Source organism: Erythrolamprus reginae, chromosome 9 (assembly GCF_031021105.1).
Source record: "Erythrolamprus reginae isolate rEryReg1 chromosome 9, rEryReg1.hap1, whole genome shotgun sequence".
In the NCBI taxonomy this organism is placed as follows: Eukaryota; Metazoa; Chordata; class Lepidosauria; order Squamata; family Dipsadidae; genus Erythrolamprus; species Erythrolamprus reginae.
This window is the reverse complement of record NC_091958.1, coordinates 29,134,929-29,162,249: the sequence shown is the minus strand read 5'-3', so window position 1 is coordinate 29,162,249 and position 27,321 is coordinate 29,134,929. Positions and strand designations below refer to the sequence as shown.

The 27,321-nt window shown below is 46.2% G+C and overlaps 1 protein-coding gene across 1 annotated transcript in view; it reads left to right on the top strand.

Moving 5' to 3' along the window:
* The window catches only part of MLKL (mixed lineage kinase domain like pseudokinase), a 31,870-nt gene extending 8,474 nt beyond the window's left edge, over positions 1-23,396 (top strand). Inside the window, exons 3-10 of the mRNA XM_070761688.1 lie at positions 3,799-3,964; positions 4,623-4,720; positions 9,446-9,581; positions 11,921-12,005; positions 12,503-12,654; positions 16,154-16,203; positions 21,181-21,321; positions 22,402-23,396. Of these exons, the coding sequence (XP_070617789.1) occupies positions 3,799-3,964; positions 4,623-4,720; positions 9,446-9,581; positions 11,921-12,005; positions 12,503-12,654; positions 16,154-16,203; positions 21,181-21,321; positions 22,402-22,460 (887 nt within the window). The 3' untranslated portion in view covers positions 22,461-23,396. The remainder of the gene's footprint in view (positions 1-3,798; positions 3,965-4,622; positions 4,721-9,445; positions 9,582-11,920; positions 12,006-12,502; positions 12,655-16,153; positions 16,204-21,180; positions 21,322-22,401) is intronic.
* The last annotated feature ends 3,925 nt before the right edge of the window (positions 23,397-27,321 follow it).

Here is a 27,321-nt window from a genome sequence, read left to right as displayed (position 1 = left end):
ATCTCGGGCTTTTCTGGGCTGTCAGAGGAGCCTTTCGGTGGCGCTTAAGGAGGCTTCGGCAGTCCAAAGCGAATGGAGCATTTTCCTTTCTCTGGGCACTTGGAGAGGGAATAAGCCACTTGGCTGTGGTGACTCCCTTGCACTGCCTCCCATACACCTGGCGCAAGGTTGCCTCTCAGAAAATCTGGGTGTGGAAAGGCAAAAGGAAGCGCTTTGCCCTGGCCAAATCAACTCAGCTTCAGCCAAACCGAGGAGTCACCACAGTGAAGGAAAGGTGCCAGCTACAAAGTGAACGAGTGAAAGGAGAGGGGAGCCCTTCAGCATGGGAAGGAAGAAGAAGCAGGTAGCAGCAGCAGCAGCAGCAGCCGCCTTTCAGTCAAAGGAATAGGAGGTTCCCCCCTCTCGCCTGCCTTGGTTTCTCTCTCTGGCGCAGTGTATGGGAGGCAGCTTCGCACCAGGTGTATGGGAGGCGCATCTCAGAGTCCCTCTTTTTTTTTTAAGCCTTAAAGTTTTGGATTTTTTTGATTCCCCTCACGTCACCTTCCTCCTTCAGCAGCGACTGTCCTCCTCCTCTTCTTCCTCCTCCTCCTCCCACCCAAATTCCGAGCTTTTATTTCTTTCCTAATGGGTTTGCACGCATTATATGCTTTTATTTATTTGTTTGTTTGTTTGTTTGTTTGTTTGTTCGTTCGTTCGTTCGTTCGTTCGTTCATTCATTCATTCATTTATTAGATTTGTATGCCGCCCCTCTCCATAGACTCGGGGTGGCTTTGATTTACATTGATTCCTATGGGAAAAATTGCTTCTACTTACAAACTTTTCTACTTAAAAACCTGGTCACGGAACAAATTAAGTTCTTAAGTAGAAGTACCACTGTATTACTTACATAGACCAACATTTAACACAAAGCAAGTCTACAGTATGGTCACACAGACAAAACTAGCAGAGAGTGAGATTAGGGAGAGATGCATCTGGCTCACTCTTATAGCTAAATTGCAACATTAGCCCTTAAAAGCAGTAGTGTGCTAATTAATAATAATAATTTAATAATAATAATAATAATAATAATAATAATAATAATAATAATAATAATTATAATTATAATAATTATAATAATTATAATAATTATAATAATAATAATAATAATAATAATTATTATTATTATTATTATTATTAATTAGATTTGTATACCGCCCCTCTCCGAGGACTCGGAGCGGCTCACAAGAAACAATGCAGTATACAAATAATTCCTTTAACCGTACGTTGCTGGCTTAAATTATATATTGTACAACCCAAACAGTTATACACTCAGTACTAACATGGACTTCAACTCCCAGAATTCTCCAGTCAGCTATACTAAGTCCTGGACTAACTCATGCAGAGTGGGAATTGTGGAGTTCGGTTCCCGTGTGGGATACTAATTGGAGAAAGCTGCACTATGCTGTCTCTTCTTCTGGAAATGTTTTACACCTCTAAGTATGCTCGTTGGGCCCGAAGTAAGTTCGAGAAGGCCACTTTTGTTTCAACCTTTGTATTCAGATTGTTGCATCATGACTACCACTGTTCAGCAGTGTCATTTTCTAATATTTTGAGGTTTCTTTCTTGTCTTCGAAAGAGACCGTCACAATCGCCTCCCAAGGAGAGAGGCTGAGCCATACACAAAAGCCGTGACTGGATTCGATCGTCAACACCAGAACATGTTAGACTCATTTATTTATTTAATGTATTTGTTTAATTTAATGTGCATGCCGCCCAACTCCTTAGGGACTCTGGGTGGTTAAATGGGTGGCAAGTGCACAAATGGACACGCAGATGCTGCTACAAAACTGGAAGGGAAAAGGAAAGACTTTTTTTTTTAAAAAAATCCAGCACTATGGATGGATGGAGCCAGGGGTGGGCTGCTGGGGGAACCTCTGGCTAAGATTCTGTGCAGCCCGGAGAACCCCCAAATCCCACTCTGGGCTGGCCCACTTCAGCCCTCCCAGGAGTCCCCACACCAGCGGGTTCCTACCAGTACAGTCGACGCCACTGGTAGCGGAAATGGAGCTGTACGTGCAGCTATGCATCTCTGGCATGTGCGTATGCACGTCCGAGTGAGATTTTGCTTCTGCGCATGGGCAGGAAGCAAAATCTTGCGAGGGGACATGTGCGCACGTGAGATTTCGGCAATTTTTAGTTTTTGTGCATTCCTGGAAACAAAAAAAAATCACTCTCATGCATGTCCCCTCGCAAGATTTTGCTTTCTGCACATGTGCATGTAACGCACTGGTAGAGAGGGGAGCGGCAACCCCCACCTGCCCCACACAGCCAGCTTGGATGCAGGTAAGTAGAGGTTCTGGAGGATGATGTTCGGGGCCATTTCCGGCCTCCCGAGGGCCTCCAGAGCCTGGAGAGGCCGTTTTTGCCCTCCTGGAGGCTCAAAGATACCTTCTGGAGCCCCAGGAGGGCAAAAACACCTCCACCATGATGCAGGAGGCTGACTAGGCCATGTCCATTCAGGAAACAGGCAGAGAACCCCTTGCTAATATTTCTGAAGCCCACCCCTGGACGGAACCTGCACACCAAAACCTACAAGAGGAAATTTTTAAAAAGAATGATAGGTGGAAGGGTTAGGATTTGGAGGTTTTCCAAACCGGGCATAACATTAGCTACAGGTTCTCCTGAACCTGGGCGAACCGGTAGTAGCACACCCCTGGATTGCACCCAAGGCAGTTATTACTAATGGCAAAAACTTCAGAAGAGAAGGATTTAGGGGTAGTGATTTCTGACATTCTCAAAAAGGATGAGCAGTGTGGTCGGGCGGTAGAAAAAGCAAGTAGGATGCTTGGCTGCATAGCTAGAGGTATAACAAGCAGGAAGAGGGAGATTGTGATCCCGCTATATAGAGCGCTGGTGAGACCACATTTGGAATACTGTGTTCAGTTCTGGAGACCTCACCTACAAAAAGATATTGACAAAATTGAATGTGTCCAAAGACGGGCTACAAGAATGGTGGAAAGTCTTAAGCATAAAACGTATCAGAAAAGACTTAATGAACTCAATCTGTATAGTCTGGAGGACAGAAGGAAAAGGGGGGACATGATCGAAACATTTAAATATGTCAAAGGGTTAAATAAGGTTCAGGAGGGAAGTGTTTTTAATAGGAAAGTGAACACAAGAACAAGGGGACACAATCTGAAGTTAGTTGGGGGAAAGATCAAAAGCAACATGAGAAAATATTATTTTCCTGAAAGAGTAGTAGATCCTTGGAACAAACTTCCAGCAGACGTGGTTGGTAAATCCACAGTAACTGAATTTAGACATGCCTGGGATAAACATAGATCCATCCTAAGATAAAATACAAAAAAAAATAGAATAAGGGCAGACTAGATGGACCATGAGGTCTTTTTCTGCCGTCAGTCTTCTATGTTTCTATGTTTCTATCAGTGCTGTCTTTGCTTTCTTTTGCCACCGTTGTTCTTTTCCCATTTGCATATCTTTGCATTGTGTTACCGTCCCCAGTTCTTTCTGCTGTCTCCAGATACTGCCACATCCACTATCCAGACTTTTTTTGGCACCCATCTCACCGTTCAAGGCAACTCTTGAGTTGCTTACAATAGGATAATGCAACGCATGTAAAAACACGCAGGGATTCGGCCATCGTGTCTCAGCCAGCATTCAACTTTTCACCTTTTCTGCTTCGCTCTTCCAATGTTGTTCGAAAATCTCTCTCTCCTTCGGGCTGTTTTTATTTTTCTGATTGAAAAGTTTAAGATGTCAGCCTCAACTCTTTCTGTTCTATTTAATTCTACTTTCCAGGGCAGCAGGAAGAAGCCAATAAAGAAATCACAGAGATAAACAAGTACTTTTTAACCAGGATGAGCTTGTTGTTGGAGATGAAAGATCACATCCTGTACAAAGCAGAATATTACAAAAGTCCGGTGGTTGTCAAAGTCTTCAAAAACCCTTTGACCATCAACACAAAGTGAGTGAAGAAGGGTGGTTGTGAGCAGAGGGGGGCTGCTAAGATGGAAGAGCAACGTGTGCTTGCCCCCGTGGCTCTGAGTGCTAGGGGAGTCGCACCTGGGCCACAGGCACACCTGCGTGTCCGTGCGCGATTTTGCTATCCGCCCAGGTGCAGTTGCATAATTGCGCTGGACTCCGCTAGCACTTAGAGCCATGGGGGCGAGCACGCGCCACCGTTCCACCTTAGCAGCTCACCTCTGGTTGTGGGGATGGTGGAGCCTCATATCCAAGTCAAAAAGCTAAGCTGGCTTTTTCTTCCAGCTGCTTCACTCACTTTCTACCTTTAATATTGTTTATCGCTGCTTTTCCCACCTTCCCCTTTCATCCTTTGTCCATTGAAATTGAGGAAAGATGTTCTGGGGAACAGCCAATTTGAGGTGGTTACAGCATGAGGCTGGGGGTCTGAATTCTAATCCTGCCTTACGTACAAAGCCAGCAGGGTGACCTTAGGCCAGTCACCATCTCTCTGCTCTGGGAAGGGGGCAATGGCAAGTCACTTGTGAAAAACCTTGCCAAGAAAACTGCAGGGATATATTTCTCTCTCTCTCTTTGGGTGGGGTTTGAGGGCAAGGCCGTCAGTTCCTGCCCAAGATTGACCCCCATTTGGTTTCTCACAGGAAGGTGAGGCAGATCTTTGAGGAGGAGATCCGGACCCTGAAGAGTCTGGAGTCTTCCTACATTGTGCGCTTGTACGGCATGTGCATTGACGAAAGTGGTAAGCTCTTTGGGATGGCTGGGGATTTGGAGAAGAGGTTCACGGTGATGAATTCAGGAAGCCCTTGACTTAGGATCACAACCTATAACCAGAATTTTCATTGCTAAGCAAGGCGTTTCTAAGTGAGTCGGGCTGGATATTGCGATCTTCTTTTGCCATGGCGGGGTGGTGGTGGTGGTGGTAAGCGAATCACTCCAGCTGTTCAGTGAATCTGGCTTCCTCCATTGGTTTTTGCTTCTCTGAATCCATCCGGGAAGGTTGTGTAACATCCAAAATGTACTCAGTCACCAAAGTGCCGAAAGGAGACTTAAGCAAAGACTTGGAAAAAGTAACAGCTTTTGGGGGGTCATACAGGCAGCAAGTATGCAAGGGGAGAGTGTGGCTAACAACTTCTACACTCATGTAGCCAATCAGAGACAACATTTGTTACCCAATGTCTTGCCCCTGCCCTTCTTATCTTCAAAGCCCTGTCCCCGCCTATGGAGCATCCCTTGCAGCTTTGAGTGTTCCTGCTCTTCCTATCTGTTTGATGGGCATTCCTGGGCAGCTCCTTGCTCTTCCCCCATTTCCTACGGAGCAGGATAGTCCTGGATAGCTCTTTGTTTCTGGCTTTCTTATTTGTTTTCCAAGGAGGTTGCTTAACTTTGAAGCGAACACAGAAGCGAGATAACAGGAGTTAGAGCAGTAGCAAAGGTTACAATTGTTAACAGGATGAATCCCTAACAAGAAGTAAAATAGCAAAATTCTCAACAGAAGCAAATAGCAAAGGTCCGATGGATTCGTGCTACATTGTCTCTTCAGCTGCAAATGGTGACCCCCCCCCAATGCTGCAAACATATAAATGCATGCTGTTTGCCAAGTGCCCAATTTTGTTCAGGTGACTAGGGGGACACAAAGTGGGACAACTGGCCACAGCCAACTTGCTACAGGCCAGTATTGTGTTCCTAGGACGCTGCACTGGTAGTAAACGTTGAGCTGCACATGCAGTCTTGGGTGTCTTGCATGTGCGCATGTGCATCCCAGCGTGCTCTTGCTTTTGAGCATGCAAAGGAAGCAAAATCCTGTAAGGGGACATGCAGGCATGGGAGACTTCAGCATTTTTTTTGTATCCGCGCATGCACAAAAGCAAAAAACCGCTGAAATCTCATGGGCGCGCGCATCTCCTCGCAATTTTTTGCTTCCTGCGCATGCGTAGAAGCAAAAACACGCTGGGATGTTCACACATGCATGCAAGACACCCAAAGTTCAGTAATGGGCAGCCAACATTTTTACTGCCACACTGTGGGTGTGGCTTATTTTGTGGGTGTGGCTTGATGGTCACATGACTGGGTAGGAGTGGCTTGCTGGCCATGTGACCAGGTGGGAGTGGCTTGAATGATCATCATCGTTCAAGTGAACTGTTAAGTCCTCGACTTACAACCTCCCCAGTGTTGCTCGATGGGTTGACAATTTGCTTTGCGTTTCCCGCGCTCTCCTTCCTGCGTCGCCCCCCTCACCTCAGGCTGGGTAGCTGGGCGGACGGGGGCTGATCAGCTGTTGAGAAAAGAGGGGGAGGAAATGGGGCCCCTGTAATTCCTGCTGGTGCTGGTCTCCCTGCCGCTTTCCGAGGAGGATGGTCAGCTGGAGCTGGCACACAGCTTCATTTATGTTGTGAGCCGCCCCGAGTCCTTGGAGAGGGGCAGCATACAAATCCAATAAATAAATACATAAATTTCCACCCCATCCTGCCTGCTGCCCACCCCTGCCAAAGCTGCATGCACAGCGCACCGATAGCGGCAGTAAGAGCAATCCGCCCCTACTGCAGGCCAATTCACCATGGCCCACCCACTGCGGGACAACTGGCCGCCGGACAATTTAACAGCTGGGACTCGGGCAGGCGGGGGTTTCTCAGCGCCATCACTACCGCTGCGGTTGTGCACGGAGTTCTGGGTGATTGGCAGATGGGTGCACATGCGTCTGCGCAAGGTTAAGCTTCTGTGTATGTGCAAGAAGCAAAATCTTGTACAAGGCTGCACAGGCATGCAAAATTCCGCAGTTCCACTGGCGGAAATGAAGATGCGTGCGCAGCTCCAGCTGATCGGCAACTGTCACTTCCTGGATTACTGGTCTTGGCTCGGCTCTCCTTTTTTCCCCTGCTGTTGCTGCTGCTGCATCTGCGCTCCTTGCTTTTTTGCTCTTTCCTCCTTCCTGGCCTTGGACAAGCTCCCCTCTCTCCTGCGTGGCTCCCCTCCAGCCTCATGCAGCCGCCTCCCACAAGCAGAAGGCTGAGTGGAAGCGGCGCTGGCAGCATTTATGCTTCTGGCATCACCCGTTCACCTAGCTATCCAGCCTGAGACAAGGGAGGGCGATCCAGGAAGGAGAGCGCGAGAAACGTGAAGCAAATTGTCTCCCCAGCGAGCGACACTGAGAATGTTGTAAGTAGAAGATGATGATGATCGTTCAAGTCACCCACCTTATCACATGGCTGGCAAACCATTCCTACTTAGTCACACGACCAAGAAGCCACAACCACAAAATAAGCCACACCCACATTGTGGCAGTAAACATTACTGTTTATAAGTCACTTTTTTCAGCACGACTGTAACTTTCAACAGTCACTAGTGCAGTGTTTCCCAACCTTGGCAACTTGAAGATATCTGGACTTCAACTCCCAGAATTCCCCAGCCAGCACTTGCTGGCGAATTCTGGGAGTTGAAGTCCAAATATCTTCAAGTTGCCAAGGTTGGGAAACACTGCACTAGAGGACTACCTTTTGTACAAGCACCCCCCCCCCTCTAACTTCCGCCGACTCTCTTTGTGCAGAGTAAGGGGAGAGATTTCCTGTGGAAAAAGGGAAGTGAGGAGAGGCTGTAAAATAACAGTGCTATTTCTGGCAGAGTTTCGAGGTTTGTAGCCGGCCTATCAGAGGCAGCTCTTCAATGGATTTGGGGTGGGAGCTCTGGGCATAGATCTCCTCTAAACTGGAGGGGCAGAACCTGGTAGGCCTGGCCATTCAGCCTCCCCTCTTCCAGCAAGGTGGTTAACAGAACCACAGAACAGTTTTTTGTGGAAAAAGCTGCCTTTGCATATCAGCAAGTTGTCTATTTCATCTTAGCTCACTGTTTCTCAAAGTTGGCAACTTGAAAGTTTATTTATTTTTACTATTTATTATTTGGACTTATATGCTGCCCTACTCCCAGAGGACTCTGGGCAGCTTACAACCAAATATGCATAAAATGCAATATAGAACCCCCTAAAAACAGTGCTAAACAATTTAAAACAACAATTAATAATTAAAACAGTTTTTAAAAAACCCAAGCATGTCTTTCCTGGTCAGATCCCAATGGTGTGCCATCTGATCAATAACCCCAAGCCTGCAGTCTGAGAGCAATCCGGATCTCGGGAGGTAGCTGGTTCCAAAGAACCGGAGCCACCACAGAGAAGGCCCTTCCCTGTGGGCCTGCCAGCAGACACTGTTTAGCTGATGAGACCTGGAGAAAGCCAACCCTGTGGACCCTTACCGGTCACTGGGATGTATGTGGTAGAAGGTAGTCTCGAAAATAGTCTAGCCCTAAACCTTGTAGGGCTTTCAAAGTAATAAGCAACACCTGGTTATTGGTGTTGGTTATTACCTTTAAAATGGCTGGTACATATTGTATGGTGGACTTGTCCTGAAACTAAAATTTATTGGAATAAAACAGAAAAATGGTTAAAGGAAATAACAAATAAGAAGATTAAAAAGACCCCGGAATTCTTCCTGTTAGGCATTTGCGATACTAAATATAAAAAAGAAATATATTATTTAATAATTCATATATTAGTAGTGGCAAGAATTACCTTTGCTCAAAAATGGAAAGACAAAGATATACCAAAAGACGAAGAAGTATTTTAAAAAATTATGGAATGTGCAGAATTAGACATGATGACAAGACGGTTAAATAATCAAATGGAAAGAGAGTTTTACAGAACTTGGGAAAAAGTATATAATTGGTGGAATATTAAAAAATAGTTTTAATAACATATGAGAAAATTGTAAAACATTTGAATTTATGAAACTAAATAAATGATATATGGAAATTTCAAGGATAGTTTTATATTAAGAAATTCAAAGGATAAGGGTTTTTTTTATAATGAGTAACTGATTTTAAATACTTTATTATATTATATTATATTGTTAAATTAGATATAAAGAAATAGATTTTAAAGAATATAATTATGTAGCATTGTAGTATTTTAAGAAATTTTAAAATATAAGCTTTTTGTGTTTAATTAATTGGCTTGAATTAGCTTAATTATTTTATTAAAATGAAAATACAAAATTTAATGTTATAGTTTAGTATTATATTGATATTAGAACTGATTTTAATTAAATGAATCATAATATCAAAATGGAAATATAGATGTAGAATATTATTAATAGTTTTTCTGTATGGATCTGACTATAGTTAGACTTTTTTTGATATTAGTTAGACTTCTATGACTAGCGGAGCAATTGTAGCTCCTTTAAATGTTAAATGTTGTTCGTGTTGTTTGTTTTAAAAAAAATGGCTGGACTTCATTTTCCATAATTCCTCAGCCAGCATAGCTGACTTCTGCTTTTCGTTCCATACAGAGGAGCTAAGCAGAGCAGGAGGTGGGGCAGGTGGGTTCCCTTTGTTGTTCTGGCAAAGGGAGATCCCGGCCAGGTGACCTAAGTGGGGCAGACTCCCAGTAGCATCTATTTATAGAGGATCTTTCTTCCTTTAGGGACGGTCCCTCAGTTCTCCATCGTCACCGAATATTGTGAAAAAGGCACTCTGAGGGAAGTGTTGAGAAAGGAACAGGATCTGCCCTGGAATATTCGCTGCGACATGGTTTCTGATGCTGCCGCTGGGCTGTACAGGTGTGTGTGTGGTGGGAAGGGAGAAGGAGCAGGTGCTCCTGAAGGCTGGTCCTTCATAAAAGTTCTTGTCTCATCCTGTCCTGACAATAGCAGTAGCACTTAGACTTATATACCGCTTCATGTGGGAAAGAATAGCAATAGTAATAGATTTATAGATTGCATTTATAAGTGAGTCCTCAGAGAGGGGCGGCATATAAATCCAACAAACAAAAACAAACAAACAAACCACTTCATGTGGGAAAGAATAGCAATAGCAATATCACTTAGACATAAATACCTCTTTCTGAGGGAAAAATGGCAATAGCAGTTTTACTTATACGTATACCACTTCATGTGGAAAGAATAGCAATAGTAATATCACTGAGACTTAAATACCTCTTCATGAGGAAAAAAATAGCAATAGCACTTATACTTATATACTACTTCATGTGGAAAGAATAGCAATCGTAATATCACTTAGACTTAAATTCCTTTTCATGAGGAAAAAAATAGCAATAGCAATATCACTTAGACATAAATACCTCTTTCTGAGGGAAAAATAGCAATAGCAATATCACTTAGACTTAAATACCTCTTCATGTGTGAAAGAATAGCAATAGCACTTAGACTTCCTTCTCTAATGTCATCTGGTGGGACCCAGGGGAAGAGCCTTCTCTGTGGTGGCTCTGACCCTCTGGAACCAGCTCCCCCCAGAGATTAGGATTGCCCCCACCCTCCTTGCCTTTCGGAAACTCCTTAAAACCCACCTCTGCCGTCAGGCATTGGGGAATTGAAACATCTCCCCGTTGCCCATGTAGTTTTTGTGTATGATTCGATTGTGTGCTTGTTTTTTATATATTGGGGCTTTTTTGGATTTTTTAACTTAAAATTGTAATTTAGATTGCGAAATATTAGATTTGTTACTATGTTTTGTTTACCATTGTTGTGAGACGCCCCGAGTCTATGGAGAGGGGCAGCATATAAATCCAATAAATCTAATCTAATCTAAGCAATTTACAGAGCGGTTTACTATTGCCCCCACTAATCTGGGTCCTCATTTCACCCACCTTGGAAGGATGGAGGGCTCATTCAATCTTGAGCCAATCAGGACCGAACTCCTGACTGTGGGCAGAATTAGCCTGCAATACTGTACTCTAACCAGTGCACCATCACAGTTCCTACATATTTCCAAGGATCTCAATCCCATCCTCCCCATATAGTCTTCAAGACATCCCAGCCCATGAGTGATGAGCTTTTGGAGTCCCAGCAAAGGACTTGTTGACGGAGCCCTGGCTGCCTGGTGGGCCTCGAGGATCAGATCTTTCCCAGATTTGGAAAATGGTGTCAGATGGGCTTCTGCAGGAGATGGGGGGGGGGGGTTTCTTTATTATTCACTTATTACATTTATTAAATCATCCATTAAATTACTACATTAAATGTATTTATTAAATTATTATTTTATAATTATTGATACTTTAATTATAAATTTAATTTATTTATTTATTAAATTATTATGTTTCCCTCTCATTCATACAGCAACTCTGGGCAGTTTACAATAGAATAAAAAATTTAAGAAGTACTTTAAAACAAATTAGAATAAAAAAGATTAAGAGTTAAGGACCAAAATGATGTCCAGCCTGGGTGTGAGAATCTTCTCTACCCTGTCATCTGACCTCAATGCAGCAGGCCCGTGATGGGACTACTGATCAAGTGGAAGAGCCATGCTTTAGGTCAGGAAGGATGGGGTGGACCTCACCTCTGATGGGAGAATGTTCCAGAGATGGGAGATACAGCAGAAAAAGCTCTTCTCCTGGACACCGCCAATTTTGGCCTAGTGGTTAGAATCCAGCATTGCAGGCTAATAACTAATTCTGCTGACAGCCAGCAGTTCAATCCTGACCAGCTCAATCTTCAATCCTTCCAAGGTGGGTAAAATAAGGACCCAGATTGTTGGGGAAAATATGCTGACTCTGTAAACTGCTTAGAGAGGGCTGTAAAGGACTGTGAAGCAATATAAAAGTGCTATTACTGTTACTTTTCTCCTTCCTTCCTTCCTTCCTTCCCTCCCTCCCTCCCTCCCGCCTGCCTCCCTGCCTGCACAGTGGTTAGAATGCAGTATTGCAGGCTAACTCTGCCCCCTGTCAGAAGTTCAATCCCAACCGGTTCAAGGTTGACTCAGCTTTCCATCCTTCCGAGGTGGGTAAAATGAGAAGCCAGATTGCTGGGGGCAAGAGGCTGACTCTGCAAATCTCTCAGAGAGGGCTGCAAAGCACTAGGAAGCAGCACATAAGTCTAAGTGTGACCACTGTGTAAACTATATGTAAGAAGTGGGTGAAGTTCTTCCTTTTTGTTGGCTGCAGGTTGCACCAGACAGGAGACAAGTGCCAGCTGCATTGTTGCATCAACAGTTCCAAATTCTTGGTTGCCAAGGGCTACTGTGTAAAGGTGAGGTCTGCATGTACCATCCCCATTCTATAGCCTTGAGTCATGACAGTTTGTTTAATGACTGTTTGGAGTTACAATGGCATGGAAAAAAGTGACTTATGATCATTTTTTACACTTACAAACTATTTTAGCGTCCCCGTGGTCACACGATCAAAATTCGGACGCTCGGCAACTGGCTCAAATTTATGACCGTTGCTGTGCCCTGGGGTCATGGAGTCCTCCTTTTGCGACCTTCTGACAAGCAAAGTCAATGGGGAAGCCTGATTCACTTAACAACCAGATTACTAACTTATCAACTGCAGGGATTCACTGAAAGGCTGTGGCCAGAAACATCATAAAATGGAGCAAAACCTATTTAAGAACTGCCTCACTTGGCAATAGATATTTTGGGCTCGATGGAGCAATAGCACTTAGACTTAAATACCTCTTTAAGAGGGAAAAATATCAATAGCGATAGCACTCAGACTTATATATCGCTTTCCCTCCGTTCCATTCAGTTGTCAGGATTTAAACTGGACCAGACAGAGTCGTCCATCAGTCGAAAATGCAAGGATAGGGTCCCCAAGGAGGTCTCTTCTTTCGCCTATATGTCTCCAGAAAACCTTTCCTGTTTAGACCGTCCGTACAACATGGCTAGTGAAATATACAGGTATGCATCCTGCTGAGCTACCATCTTTCTCTGAAAGCTACCGGTATGAAAAGTGTGCTGGGTCCACGCATCGTTTTCTGAAGCTCAGTGCAGCCTCAGTTTAACGGGGTCAGTTTCAAACCGAATTCTGTATTGCGATGTCATGTTAAATTTGATCAATTTTAAATTGGATTGGGATTGTTGCCAGTGTGAGCCTGTCTGTATGCGGATTAGCCTTTTCTCTTGGTTTAGAATTCATGGTGGTGTGTGAGCACAGAAAATGGGTTAATTCCAGGAGGGGGTTGCCGCTCTCGCTGCTACTGGTGCGCTGTGCGTGCAGGTTTTCAGCGTGTGCGTGTGAGCGTCGGAGTGAGATTTTGCTTCTGCACCTGTGCATGCAAGATTTTGGCAATTTTTTTTGCTTCCGCGCATACACAGAAGCAAAATCTCACTCAGTCGCGCCTGCCCACCTGCCGGAGATGCAAAGCTGCACACGCAGCTCAATTTTCGCTACCAGTGCAGCGTCCTTATCCATAGCAACCCACTACCAGTTAATTCAGTATCACGGTTAAAGCGTGTTGTGCGGGAGAGCCAGCGTCTGTGGCCACAGGTCCCTTCCTGCTCAGGCACGTCTCACTAGGGCCCCTTTGAGAAAAGAGGCCGAATGTCGGTAATTTCGGTGGCATCAAATCTCCCTCAGTTTCAATTTCTGGAGATTCCCTGAAGTGAGCAGCAGTAAAAGGAGGAAGTGACAGAGTTCCGATGTCACACTCAATTCCTTTAATCGTGGCTTGACTAAATTCCAATAGTTGCGTATGTACGATGTGAGAAAGGGTGAATGGAAGAGGCAGACAGAAGTGGCTTCAAAACAGCAGCTCTTTATCTGGCAACTACCTTGTCTTACAAACTTAATTGGTTCCAGGACGAGGTTCTTAAGGTGAAAAGTTTGTAAGACGAAACAATGTTTCCCATAGGAATCAACGGAAAAGCGATTAATGCGTGAAAGCCCAAAATTCACCTTTTTTGCCAGCCGAAGCGCCTGTTTCTGTGCTGCTGGGATTCCCCTGAGGTTCCCCTCCATGGGAAACCCCACCTCCAGACTTCTGTGTTTTTGCGATGCTGCAGGGGAATCCCAGCAGCACAAAAACAGGTGCTTTGCTGGCAACGGAAGTCCGGAGGTGGTGTTTCCCATGGAGGAGAGCCTCAGGGGAATCCCAGCAGCACAAAAACAGGTGCTTTGCTGGCAACGGAAGTCCAGAGGTGGTGTTTCCCATGGAGGAGAGCCTCAGGGGAATCCCAGCAGCACAAAAACGGGTGCTTCGCTGGCAATGGAAGTCCAGAGGCGGGGCATCCTAGTGGTGGCTGCGGGTTTATAAGGTGAGAAGAGGCAAAAAAATCTTAAACCCCGGGTTTGTATCTCAAAAAGTTTGTATGACGAGGCGTTTGTAAGATGAGGTATCTCTGTATTTACAATGCACCCAAAAGCTCTGTCTGAGCTCTGTCTGAGAGGCAGCCCTTTTAGAGGGAGCGGCCAGACAGCTTAGCCAATCAGCAATCAGTATTTTCCCTCCAGAATGGAGGACCTGACTGAGGCCTATGTGCCTCAGTCTGAGAATGGAACATGTCTTATTATAAACCCACGGTGCCTGGATTCACACAATGGGCCACTTTTGAGCCCTCATGAATGTGTGAACTCAGTTTTCCTTGATAAATGAATCTGTGGGAGTGGCCCTCTCATGGCTGGTGGCCCATTGGAGACTGGATCTGGGGGAGAAAGGGAGGCAGGCTTCTCTTGAGAGCGGGCACCTCCAAACCCATAGTGGGTTACTACTGGTGCGCTAGGGGATGACACACCAGTAATGGCTGCCAGATTGTGCAATTTGCATGCGACCACTACTGGTGCCAGTCCTATGGGCGCCGTCATATTTTTCTTCAATTTTTCATATTTTTTGCTTCATGCACGAAGTGCGCGAGTGATATTTTGGTGACTTTTTTGCTTATGCGCATGGGCAGAAGCAAAAGAAATCATGGAAATCTCGCACACATGCATGTCTCTTCATGAGATTTCAGCATGTTTTTGCTTCCTGCACATGCGCAGAAGCAAAAACACACTGGGGGTACACGAATGGACATGCAAGACAGCTAAAGCTGTGAGCGCAGCGCACTGGTCGCAGAGGTAATGGCCATCCACCCTTGCTCCAAACCCATAGTTAGCACTGACTCTGCCCTGGTTGCGGGCTGCCATCTGGAGAGAAAGGGGCAAAAAAAGGGCAAAGTGCTATGACCCACGCTTGGTGTTCTTCAAGGTGGGCCACGAATCCCACAGTGGCTCCATGCACACCAGCAATGGGTTGTTCCCGGTTCGGCCCATTTCTGTAAACTGGTAGCCACGGTGGCGAAAGGCTCTGTCCACCCACCTGGGATGCTTCTGTGCATGCACACAGGCGTGCAAGTGCGTGAACCGGTGGCAACAGCTTTTAGAATCCACACCACAATCAGCAGTTTGCTTAACCATGGTTTATTGAATAGGTCACTGTTAGCTAGCTTTGCAAAATCTGAAAGCCCTAAAACAGTGTTTCCCAACCTTGGTAACTTGAAGATATCTGGACTTCAACTCCCAGAATTCCCCAGCCAGCATTCGCCTGCTGGGGAATTCTGGGAGTTGAAGTCCAAATATCTTCAAGTTGCCAAGGTTGGGAAACACTGCCCTAAAAGCCTTCAGTAGAAGTGACTGAGCCATGATGAGGTTTGGTTGGTTGGAGGCTGAATAGCAGTGATGGGCTCCTACAGGTACGGTCAGGTATGCAGAACTATCCCCCCTTCTAGGTTCTGGGTATATTTTTCCTATCGCAGTAAATGAGGTTGAATGTGTATAATTTTAGAAGAGCTGTGCGTGCGTGTGCGTACATACACTTTCTATAGTAGATCGTGTATATTTTTGGGTGCCTGTGTGTAATATGTATGTACACATATGGCATATATACACAGAATTAAAGAGTATATTTTGGATGTTCGGTAATAGGAAACAGATAGGGAAATTGTACCTCTTTGAGGCGAGGCGAGGCCAGCAGGGGTGGGCTGCTGCCCGGATGGGGACAGACGGACGCAGTGTGTTAGCAAAAATGAAACTGCACCCCAGAGCACTCAATTTGCACTGAAAGATGAAAGAAAATGCAGGGCATCCTGCATAAGCCACGGCCACAGTGTGGTAGTAAAAGTCTTCGTAGCCCTTCACTGGAAGCCAGTCACATGACCTTTAAGCCACCCCCGGTCACATGGTCATCAAGCCACTCCCACTGTCACATAGCCAGCAAGCCACACCCATGAAATAAGGCATACCCACAATGTGGTAGTAAACATTTTTGCATCCTTCACTGCTGAATAGTATTGTGTGAATCTGGCCAGTGTGTTAGGACCCACTTCGATGGACCACCAGCAGGCTTGATAATGGCAAGGGAGGAGTTTTCACTCTCAGTCCCCTTGTGTGACAGCCGCTGCATTCCCTTTTTTCCCCCCCCAGCTTCGGGATTGTGCTGTGGGAGATCGCAACTGGGAAGCTCCCCTTTTCAGGTAAGGGCTGGGCTCTTCTCTGGGGAAGTTGCAATGGGTGAAACAGAAGGGTACAGGGGTCTTCCTGTTTCGTCTTGTGGCACAACTGTTGTGTAAAACAGGGCTCCTCAACCTTGGCCATTTTAAGCCTGGAGGACTTCAACTCCCAGAATTCCCCAGCCAGGCTTAAAATGGCCAAGGTTGGGGAGCCCTGGTGTAAAACATTGAATCATAGGGATGGAAGGGACTTTGGAGGTCTTCTGGTCCAGTCCTTGGATCAAGGTGGGAGTCCTTAAACCATCCTGGACAAATGGTAGTCCAACATTGTCTTGAAAACCTCCAGTGATGGAGCATCCAACTGTGATCTTGCAGGCAGGATGAGAGAAGGGAAATTGCCCCCCTCTGGCCCTTCCTCTTGTGGTGGTCGTAGCTCAGCAGTTGGAGAGGGAACACGGCGCTGATTCCAGAGCAGCCCAGGATAACTGTGTGGGAGGCTCCTAAAATGGAGGCGTTTGTAGAAGTGAAACCCGGGTCAAGGACCTTCCCAGATCTTGGGTTGAGGAACTCGGATTTTCTGAGGTTCCCAGAACTTCCTTTTTATTTGAGGAGACAAAAACCAGCTGGCTGTTCATGGCTTTCCCACTTGTCTCTCCTCCCTATCTGCTGCTCATGGGCAGGTCAAACCCCTTTTTTGCAGCACTCAGGAAAGACCCCTCTTTCTTTTTCTTTTTTAAAAAAGATTTTTATTGAGTAATTTTAAAAACAACATATTTACATAAAATATGTATATATACAAATCAGGCATACATAAAACTCCAGATAACATTGACATACATAACCTAGCCCAGTGATGGCAAACCTATCGCACAGGTGCCACAGGTGGCACGTGAAGCCATATCTGCTGGCACGAGAGCCATTGCCGTAGTTCAGCTCCAACGTGCATGGGTGTGCTGGCCAGCTGATTTTTGTCTCACATAGAGACTCTGGTGAGGTGCTTCAAAGTCCCTGATCAAGACAATGTCTTCAGGGGGCTAAGAGCAACCCAGCCAAGGGGGGTCACTCACGAACGCGAATCCTAGAAAGAAGACTTGGACACATTTTCTCTCTGGGTGAAGTGACACAGTATGGAGCTGTGTACCTCTTTTTATTTGGGAGCATAAGCAGATGGGGATAATTACACGTACATGTCAAGTGATATACAAACATCCAATAACATAACTTCAAACATGGCATATCTTTGAGTCCTTCCTTTCCCCCAGATATCACAAACCAATTTCCTTGAAACATTTCCTTTGAGCAAATGTTTCTCACACCTAATTTCTCTGAAGCCTTCTGCCTTATCATAACCAATCTCCTTTATCACAGTCTCGTCCTGTTTTGCTTCAGGCAATGTAAATTTCCCCCTTTGATCGTATAACGTCCTGTTTGGAGTTATGTATATTTGTTTATCAGTGAGATGTTTATTGAACCCTTTTATGGTCAGTTGTCTTCCTGTTGCAAATTCACCAGAAATGCAGACTTAAGCAAGTTAATACCGTCCTATCCTGGCTATAATAGAATCAGGGTAAGCAGAGCATTTTTATGCTAGAGGTCCAGATATATATAATATGATATATTCCTATTCTAACATTTATGCTATACTGCAACACTCTGGGAGGGCAATTTTGGCTTCCAGAGAACCTCCGGGGGGATGGGAGAGGGTGTTTTTACCCTTCTCCAGCTCCAGGGAAGCCTTTAGAACCAGGGGAGGGTGAAACATGAGCCTACTGGGCCCACCAGAAGTTGGGAAACAGGCTGTTTCCAGCCTCCAGAGGGCCTCTTGGGGGTGCGAGAAGCTGTTTTCACCTTCCCCAGGCATTGAATTATGGGTGTGGAAACACACGCATGTGCGATAGCACACGCCCACACTGTTTCGCCGCCCAAGGAAGAAAAGGTTCACCATCACTGACCTAGCCTAACAAATAACATATACATCTAATATCTTTTTGCAGTGTTATTTATTGCTATATTTTGTGTGCTCCTCTTTCACTATTTCATTAATTTATCCATAGTCACATAGTTCTTAATTTGAACAATTGCTCTTTTCATCATCATCATCATCATCATCATCATCATCATCATCATCATCATAAGAGCCATGCTGAATCAGGCCAAAGCCCATTCTGTGTCCCACTGTGGCCCACCAATTGTCCTTGGGGATCTTGAGCAGAAAGAGAAGGCAAGACCCTCTCTTTCCCTTGACTCCCAACAAATGGTACTCGGGGGAACCCTTCCTGCCTCAACCAACATAGAGGCGGCACATGGACATCCATTCAAATAACCACCAATACACTTGGCATCCATGAATCTGTCTAATCCTGACTTGAAACTGTCAAGGCTGACAGCTGTCATGACCTCTTCTGGGAAGGAATTCCATCAACCAAAGACCCTCTGGGTGAAGAAATATTTCCCTTGATTTGTCCTCGCTTTCTTACCTATGACCTTTAGGGAGTGCTCCCTCGTCCTGGTATTGTGGGGTTTTTTGGGGGGGAGGGGTGTATAAATTTTTATTGTTTTTTCAAACCTTACAGAGATTCAAATTCACACACCTCAAATTAAAATAATAATAGTAATAGTAATAGTAATCATAATCATAATCACAGAGCAGATGGCATCTATTTATTCTCCATGCCACCTGAAGATAGTACAAAAAGCACTTCTCTTTCTGTTTCTCTCTCTTTCCTGTCCTTCTCAATCATTTTCTCATTTCTCTTTTTTTCTCCCCTTTTTCTATCATTTCTCTCTCTCTCTTCCTTCCCCTCTTCTTTCTTTCTCTCTCTCACTCTCTTCCTTCCTCTCTCATCTCTCTCTCTTTCTTTCTTTCTCTCTATCTTGCTTTCTTCCTCTCTCACTATCTTCCTTCCTCTCTCATCTCTTTCTTTCTTTCTCTTTATCTTGCTTTCTTCCTCTCTCTCTCTCTTCCTTCCTCTCTCATCTCTTTCTTTCTTTCTCTCTCTCTCTTTCTCTATCTTGCTTTCTTCCTCTCTCTCACTCTCTTCCTTCCTCTCTCATCTCTTTCTTTCTTTCTCTCTCTCTTTCTCTATCTCTCCCCCTCTTGCTCTCTCTCTTTTTCTCACTTTCCCTCTCTTGTTTTCTTTCTTTCTCTCTCTCTCTTGTTTTCTTTCTCTCTCTCACTCTTTCTCTCTTGTTTTCTTTCTCTCACTCTTTCTCTCTCTCTTGCTATCTCTTTCTCTCCCCCCTCTTTCTCTCTCTCTTTCTCACTTTCTCTCTATCTTGCTTTGTTGCTCTCACTCTCTCTCGTTCTCCGGAGGCTGGCGAAAGTAATTTTCAATGTTGGGCGCACGGGCTGGCGCGCACTCTCTCGCCGGCGAAGGTTTTTCTTACTTTGAATGTTCCGGGGGGGGGGGGGGGCTGGCAGGGGGATGGGGAGAGCGCGCGCCGGTCCGCGTGCCCGACATTGAAAATCACCTTCCCCGGCCCCCGCTGTGAGAACACCTGCCCTGCCTCTTCTGCAGCCCCCTCGCTGAGAGCCCAGGACAAAAGCGCTCTCGGCGAAGGACTGCGAGAGCGGCAGGGTGGGCGTTCCCGCTGCGGGAGGAGCCGCGCTCCAAGGTGGGAAGCGGAGGAGAAAGAGAGGCGGATCGGGTGGGTGGGCGGGCGGGTGGCAGCGGCGAGTAGCCAGGGGCACGAGGGGGCTAGAGGCGCGAGGGGGTGGAGGCGGCCGCGGCTCCGTGCGTGCCCTTGGAAAAGGGTGCGCGGGGGGGGCGTTTTGGGGTGCGCTGGCGCAGGCATACGCAGCCCACAGCTAACGTTGCTGGGCACAATGCCTGCTGCAGGCGCCAGGGGGCCGGCACACAGTGGCGGGCCAAAACCGCCCCCCCCCATTTTTCAATTTGGCCGGGCCCCTGACGTCAGTAGCAGTAATACTGGCCTATCGGCGGCCCTGCTTGCCCCCATGGCTCTGAATGCAACAAGTGCGCGCAGACATGCAGGGATGCCATGGGCCATCAACACCCCTGTATGTCCACGCTCAATTTCACTACCTGCCTAGGTGAGTAGCGTAATTGCGCTGGACTCCGCTAGCACTCATAGCCACAGGGGCAAGCACACCTCACTGTTCCACCTTAGCAGCCCACTTCTGGATTTCGGTTAGGATAGATAGATAGATGAAAAAGGATGCCGTGCTAGGAGGAGACTCTATGGTGGGGGAACCATAGAAAGATTGCCGACCCCTGACCTAGGAGCTATTTGGTGGAAAAGCAGAAGTTAAAAAAATTAGACAGTACAGCAGAGGTGGGGTGGAGATCTTGTTTGTTTGTTTGTTTGTTTACTTACTTACTTATTTATTTATTTATTTATTTATTAGATTTGTATGCCGCCCCTCTCTGGAGACTCAGAGCGACTCACAACAGGAATATAAAATACAAATCCAATGATTAAAAACAAAACAGTTAAAAAACCCTTGATTTAAAACACTCATACAACCCAAACAAACCATACATAAAAAGAAGTGGCCGAGGGGAATCAATTTCCCCATGCCCGGTGACAAAGGTGGGATGATCATCTTTCTGTTTTAAGATTATGTGCGGATGGGGGGAAGTTGAATGTAGAACATTGCAAGCCTGAAACCATTATTCTGAATGTAAATTGTGTCAGGACAGGGCAGGGGCAGATTCCTATTACTGCCACCACTAGTGTGCTGTGCGCGAGGGGACATGTGTGCGCATGTGAAATTTTGCCAATTTTTTGCTTTTGCATATAAGCAAAAAATCACCCAAATCTTGCACGCATGCATGTCCCTTCACAAGAATTGGCTTCCTGCACGTATGCAGAACAAAAACACGCTGGGACACGCACATGTGCATGCAGAAGTGAAGCTGCACATCAGCGCACGGGTAGCGGCAGGAATGGGAATCCGTCGCTGTGGAGCACCCACACTCTCTGGAGGCAGGCTGTGCTGTATGTGAAATCTGGCCACCTCTCTGGTTGTGATTCTAGGTTGTAACTCTCAAGAAATCTATAAGAAGGTTTATGAGGAGAAAGAGCAGGAACCTCTAGGAGACGACTGCCCGTTCTATTTGCAGACCGTCATCAACCAGTGTCGGAGTTACAACCCTTACAAGCGCCCAACTACTGAAGGTAGGAGAAAACAGAAGGCATTCGGATGCATTGTTGGGGGTCACAAGCTTCACTAAGCTATAATTTGTTTTCGATCCATAAACTATAGCTAGTTTGTATGTAACACCACACTAAATGGTTCTCCAATATTGGGGCATCCAGGGAGCAATAAATCACTTCCTTATCTCACTAGCTGTCAAAAGTTCCAACCTGGTGAGTTAGGAAAGAAAGAATCCCAACCCACAATTAGCCAAAAGTATATAAGAGGCTCGGTGGTGCAGTGGTTAGAGTGCAGGACTGCATGCAACTTATGCTGATCACTGGCTGACAGCAGTTTGGCAGATCAAATCTCACCAGGCTCCAGGTTGACTCAGTTTTCCATCCTTCCGAGGTGGGTAAAATGAGGACCCAGATTGTTGAGGGCAAGAGCTGACTCTCTGTAAACCACTTAGAATCTAAAGTCTAAAGGTATATAAATCTAAATGCTAACTGCAGCCAAAGTGGTTACAGAAAAGGAAAAGCTGGATCTGAGATTTTCATGTGCAAAATATACCATTAACTTTCTCTTGTTCCTTCGGTGTGACCTTGATACAGCTGGTGCTTTCAATATGATGGGGTGGGCTTGGTTTCGATGCATCCAGATTCTGAATCCCTTCATATGAGCCTTGGTGGTGCAGTGGTTAGAGTGCATTACTGCAGGCTATTTTTGCTGCCTGCCAGGTGCCTGCAATTTGGCAGTTCAAATCTCACCACTGGCTCAAGGTTGACTGATCCTTCCATCCTTCCGAGGTGGGTAAAATGAGGACCCAAATTATTGGGGCAATAGGCTGATTCTGTAAACCACTGAGGAAGAGCTGTAAAGCACTGTGAAGTGGTGTATAGGTGCTATCGCTATCACTTCCCCCAATGCTCTTGCCCTGTTACTGATGTCAGGCTGTCAGCTTGCAATGTGTAGCTTAGCAGAATGGCAGCCATGACACCAGCAAAGATGGAATTGATACTAATTTATTAACCAGACAAATGCCCCCATGTATCGAAGGCTGAGCTACAAAACTGAGGTAGGAAGATTTCTGAAAACTGATTTTTTCCCCCCTTTCACAGTTATTGTGAACCAGCTCCTCATCGACCAGGATGACAACAATAGCAACTTGACTTCATGAATGAAAATCAATTATTGTGGAAGATATGTTCTGTCATCTGAAACTCCTCCCCCCCCCCTCCAACGTTTCAATATTCTTTGGCACAGCCTGATGTTTGAACCTCTAGCCCAGAGATCTTCAAACTTGGCAACTTTAAGACTTGTGGATTTCAACTCCCAGAATTCTCTATGCTGGCTGGAGAATTCTGGGTGTTGAAGTCCATAAGGTTTTGTAAAGCCAGAACTGAGAGTTTGCACCACACTTGTGCCGGTGAACTTTCCCTCCTTGTCCCCTTTCCCATTGTGTGTCTCTCATTGTCTGATCACATTTAACAGAGATGCTTCCCAAACAGTCACTCTACGGGTTGGCATTCTTCTCCCAGGGAAAGGACCCTGAAGATTTTGTCAGTCCTAAAGGGGGGCAAAACTCAGTTAACATATTTCTCACTTAGCAACATAAATTTTGGGCTCAGTTGTTGTGGTCGTAATATGAGGACTATCTACAAACGATTGTACAACAGCCTTACACCGCTCAGTCCCACACACATGCTGGCTTGGTTTAAGAAAAGGCTACCTCGCCCTCCCATTGGTCAATTCCATGTGGCTACACCTGCCACCTTTGTGTTCCAGGAAAGCAATAGCCAATGGCTTTCCTTCCTGGGTAGGTCTTCCTGCCCACACCCCTCTCTATACCTGCATGTAGTTCAACTGATAGGACCAAAGTGAAAACTTCAAAATGGGCTCACACAAGAACTCACAATTACAAAAAAATCCAAAGTCACAAAAAAAGATGGATCAGAAGTAACGGCTTCTTAAGAGATCCAAGCTGAAATAAGGAACAAATTTCCTGATAGGACAATTATCAATTGCAAAGGGTTGCCTCCAGAAATTGTGGGTGTTTTTTTTTTTTTAAATCACTAGAGGCTTTTAAGAAACAATAAAAGGCAGTGATGGTGAACCTTTTTTACTTCTTGTGCAAAAAGGGCTGTGTGTGGGCAGTGAAGGGCTACCAAAATTTTTACTACCACACTGTGGGCGTGGCTTATGCAGGACACCCTGTGTTTTCTTTCAATATCTTTCATTACAAATTGGGTGCTCTGGGGTGGAACTCTATTTTCGCTCCCCCACTGCGTCCCCCTCCCGTCCGGGCAGCAGCCCCCCTGTGAGTAGGTGTGCTAGCATGCATGCACGTGCCCACACCCTTTCCCTCCCCCCCATGCATATGCACCCTCTCCATGCGCTGCCCCCACCGGGCATGCGCACAGGCCTTTCTGAAGCCTGGTAGGTGAAAAAAAATGCCCAAGCGGGCAAACCGGGAGTTCAGGAAAACACACTTCTGGTTTACCATTGTGCTGTTTTTTGCGCTCTGGAGGGGTCAGGGAAGCTTCCTGAAGCTCCAGAGTGCAACAACAGAGCACAACAGGCAAACTGGAAATGTGTTTCCCCAAACATCCGGTTTGTGCATTGGGGATTTTTTTTTTTTTTGCCTTCAGGGCTTCAGGGAAGTTTTCCTGAAGTGTCCAGAGGGCGAAATGGCCTTTCCCAGGGCCAAAAATCAGCTAGCCAGCGCACACATGCACACTGGAGCAGACCCATGGCAAAGTCTTGCATGCCCTGTTATGGCTCTGCCTGCCATAGGTTCGCCATCACAGGTATAAGTTCTCCTGCTGGAGGTGTGTGTGTGTGTGTGTGTTGGGCTAGAAGACCTCCATGGGTCTGGTCCAACTCTGTTATTATTCAGTGATTGTCTCGTTGCCATCAAGTTTAGGAACTATTTTTGAACACTGGACCCAGAATTTAATTTTCATTAGTTTTTAATTAATTAATTTTAATATCTCTGCCTCCATAGACTGTGTTTAAAAGACATTATGGAAGAAGAATCCCTGTTACTGGAAAAGGCTGAGACCAATTTGGAAATTGATTTTAAAAATGACAGATTACAAGAAAGCTAAGGATGTTTCACAGGACACAGCCCCTGAGCCAAATGAGAGTCCAATCTCCTCTTGAAAATGTCCAAAGTTGGGGAGTTCACAATCTCCGCTGGCAGGCCGTTCCACTGGTTAATCGCTCTGACCATCAGGAAGTTCTTCCTTATTTCTAGGTTGAATCTTTCCTTGGTCAGCTTCCAACCGTTGTTCCTTTCGTGCCCTGGAAAACAGTGTGACCCCCTCCTCTCTATGGCAACCGCTCAAGTACCTGTAGACTGCTATCATGTCCCCCCTGGCCGTTCTTTTCTCAAGGCTATCCATGCCCAGTTCCAGCAACCTCTCTTCATAAGTCTTGGTTTCTAGTCCCCTAATCATTTTGGTTGCTCTTTTCTGCACCTTCTCCAGAGTTTCAATGTCTCTTTTGAAGTGTGGTGACCAGAACTGGATGCAGTACTCCAGATGTAGTGTGACCAGGGCGTTGTAGAGTGGTATTAATACATCTCTGGTTTTGGAGTGTATTCCCCTGTTGATACAGTTTAGGATTGTGTTGGCCTTTTTAGCCGCTGCTGCACATTGCTGGCTCATATTTAGTCGATATCTACCAAGACTCCAAGATCCCTTTCACATTCACTACTGCTAAGTGGGGTTCCTCCCAGACTGTATGCGTGTCTACGGTTTTTCTTCACCTAGGTGAAGGTAACATCATGGGGCAACATCACTTGAACATCAGTTTGTTAGTTTGGGCCCACAGCGTTAATCTATCTAGGTCTTTCTGTATTTTGAGCCTATCCTCTAGGGCAGTGTTTCCCAACCTTGGCAACTTGAAGATATCTGGACTTCAAGTCCCAGAATTCCCCAGCCAGCATTCGCTGGCTGGGGAATTCTGGGAGTTGAAGTCCAAATATCACAAGGTTGGGAAACACTGCTCTAGGGCAGCGTTTCCCAACCGGTGTGCCGCGGCACACTAGTGTGCCGCAAGACACAGGCAGGTGTGCTGCCAAGCTCCCCGCCCGATCTGCCCCCTCTCTTCCGCCGCCGCCCCCTGCCTTGGGGCGCGACTTCTCTCGCGGCGGCTGTGGCTGCAGCTTCAGCTCCTCGGGACGAAAGCGCTCCCAGCCCTCCCTCGCAGCCCCCTGGCTGGGAGCGCTTTCGCTGCGAGAGAGGGCTTTCTCCATCCGTTTCGGGAATGCACGCCCCGCCCCTCTCTCGCGCGCGCCGCTCCCCTTTTCTCTCAGCCCTCCCTGGCTTCGCTTCTCAATCCCTCCCTCCTTCCATCTTTCCTTCCCCTCAGCCGCTCTGTCTGGGGGTCTCCCGCTCTTCCCTTCCCCGCCTCCCAGGCTTTGCCTTTGCCACCCCCACCCTTTTTTGGTTGACAAGGAGTCCTTTGCCGCATCCCGCAGTTCGCACTCGGCTCGAGGCCGCTTTCCCTGGCTGTGCTCGGAACCGACAGGGCGCTGCTCTTTCTCTCTCTCACTCTCTCCTGTGAGGCGGGGGAAGGAAAAAAAAAGCAAAAAAACCCTTCTTGCAGCGTGCCCGCGCTCGTCCCTTCAGCAGCGAGGGAGGGAAGTCAGAGGGCGAGGGAGCGAGCGAGCACTCTTGTCCTCGGTGCCCTCTGCAGCCTTCCTTCCTTCTTCTTTGCCCCCGCTGAGGGACGGAGAGAAAGATAGAAAGGAAAGAGGGAGGGAGAGATAGAAAGGAAAGAGGGAGGGAGAGATAGAAAGAAAAGCGATAGAAAGGAAAGAGGGAGGGAGGAAAGAGGGAGGGAGAGATAGAAAGGAAAGAGGGAGAGATAGAAAGGAAAGAGGGAGGGAGACAGAGAGAGAGAGAAAGAGAGACATAGCAAGAGAGAGAGAAAAAAAGAAAGAGATAGCAAGAGAGAGAGAAAGAGATAGCAAGAGAGAGAGAGACAGAGATAGCAAGAGAGACAGAGAGAGAGAGAGAAAGAAAGAGACACAGCAAGAGAGACAGAAAGAGAGCGAAAGAGAGAGAATGAAAGAGAGATAGCAAGAGAGGCAGAGAGAGAGCAAGGGAGAGAAAGACATAGAGGGAAGGAAGGAGGGAGAGAGAAAGAGAGCAAAAAAGAGAGGAAGAAAGAGAGGGATGGAGAGAGAGAAAGAAGGGAAGGAAGGAAGAGAGAGAAAGAGGGAGGGAGAAATAGAGTGAAATTGAGGAAGAGATTTTTTTTTGTCCAAACTTTTCTTTAGCCCCCCCGCACCCCCCCGCACCCCCGTTCAGTGTTCCCCAGGATTTTGAAAATATGAATAATGTGCCGCGGCTCAAAAAAGGTTGGGAAACACTGCTCTAGGGTGTTGGCTATCCCCGCCAGCTTGGTGTCGTCTGCAAATTTGATTAGTTCCCCCTCTATTCCCTCATCTAGGTCATTGATGAAAATGTTGAAGAGCACAGGGCCCAGGACTGAACCCTGTGGTACCCCACTGCCCACCTTCTTCCATGTGGAACTAGTTAATGCCTTAATAATTAAAAGGGAAAGCCATTATATTGAACTGGCAGATGCACCCTGGCACAATCCACCTGCCATAAAATAACTGATCCATGGTTCTCTAATGTCTTATCTTATACCGTAATTCCCTAAACATGACAATAAACATTATTTACCTAATAATTCAACGTTGCTGTTTGAAACTGGCAATTCCACCCCCCCCCCCAAATGCTTTTCTTCCTGTGGATCCTCTATAACCTTCATTGTGTATTATTGTGTATTGGACAAAACAAATTAATAAAATAAAAAAATAAATAAAATCCGACAAGGCCGCCTTTAAAAAGCGCGCGCGCGCATCTTCCAAAGCCTCCTTTCCTTCTCCCCCCCCCATTGATCCAGAAGAGTGACAGCGGGCAAGGCCCAATCGAGCGCCTCGATGTTCAGGACCATGTCCAATAGAAATCAAACTCTGACTTCGCGCCCCTCCCGGGCGGCCAACGGACAAGCTTCCCTTT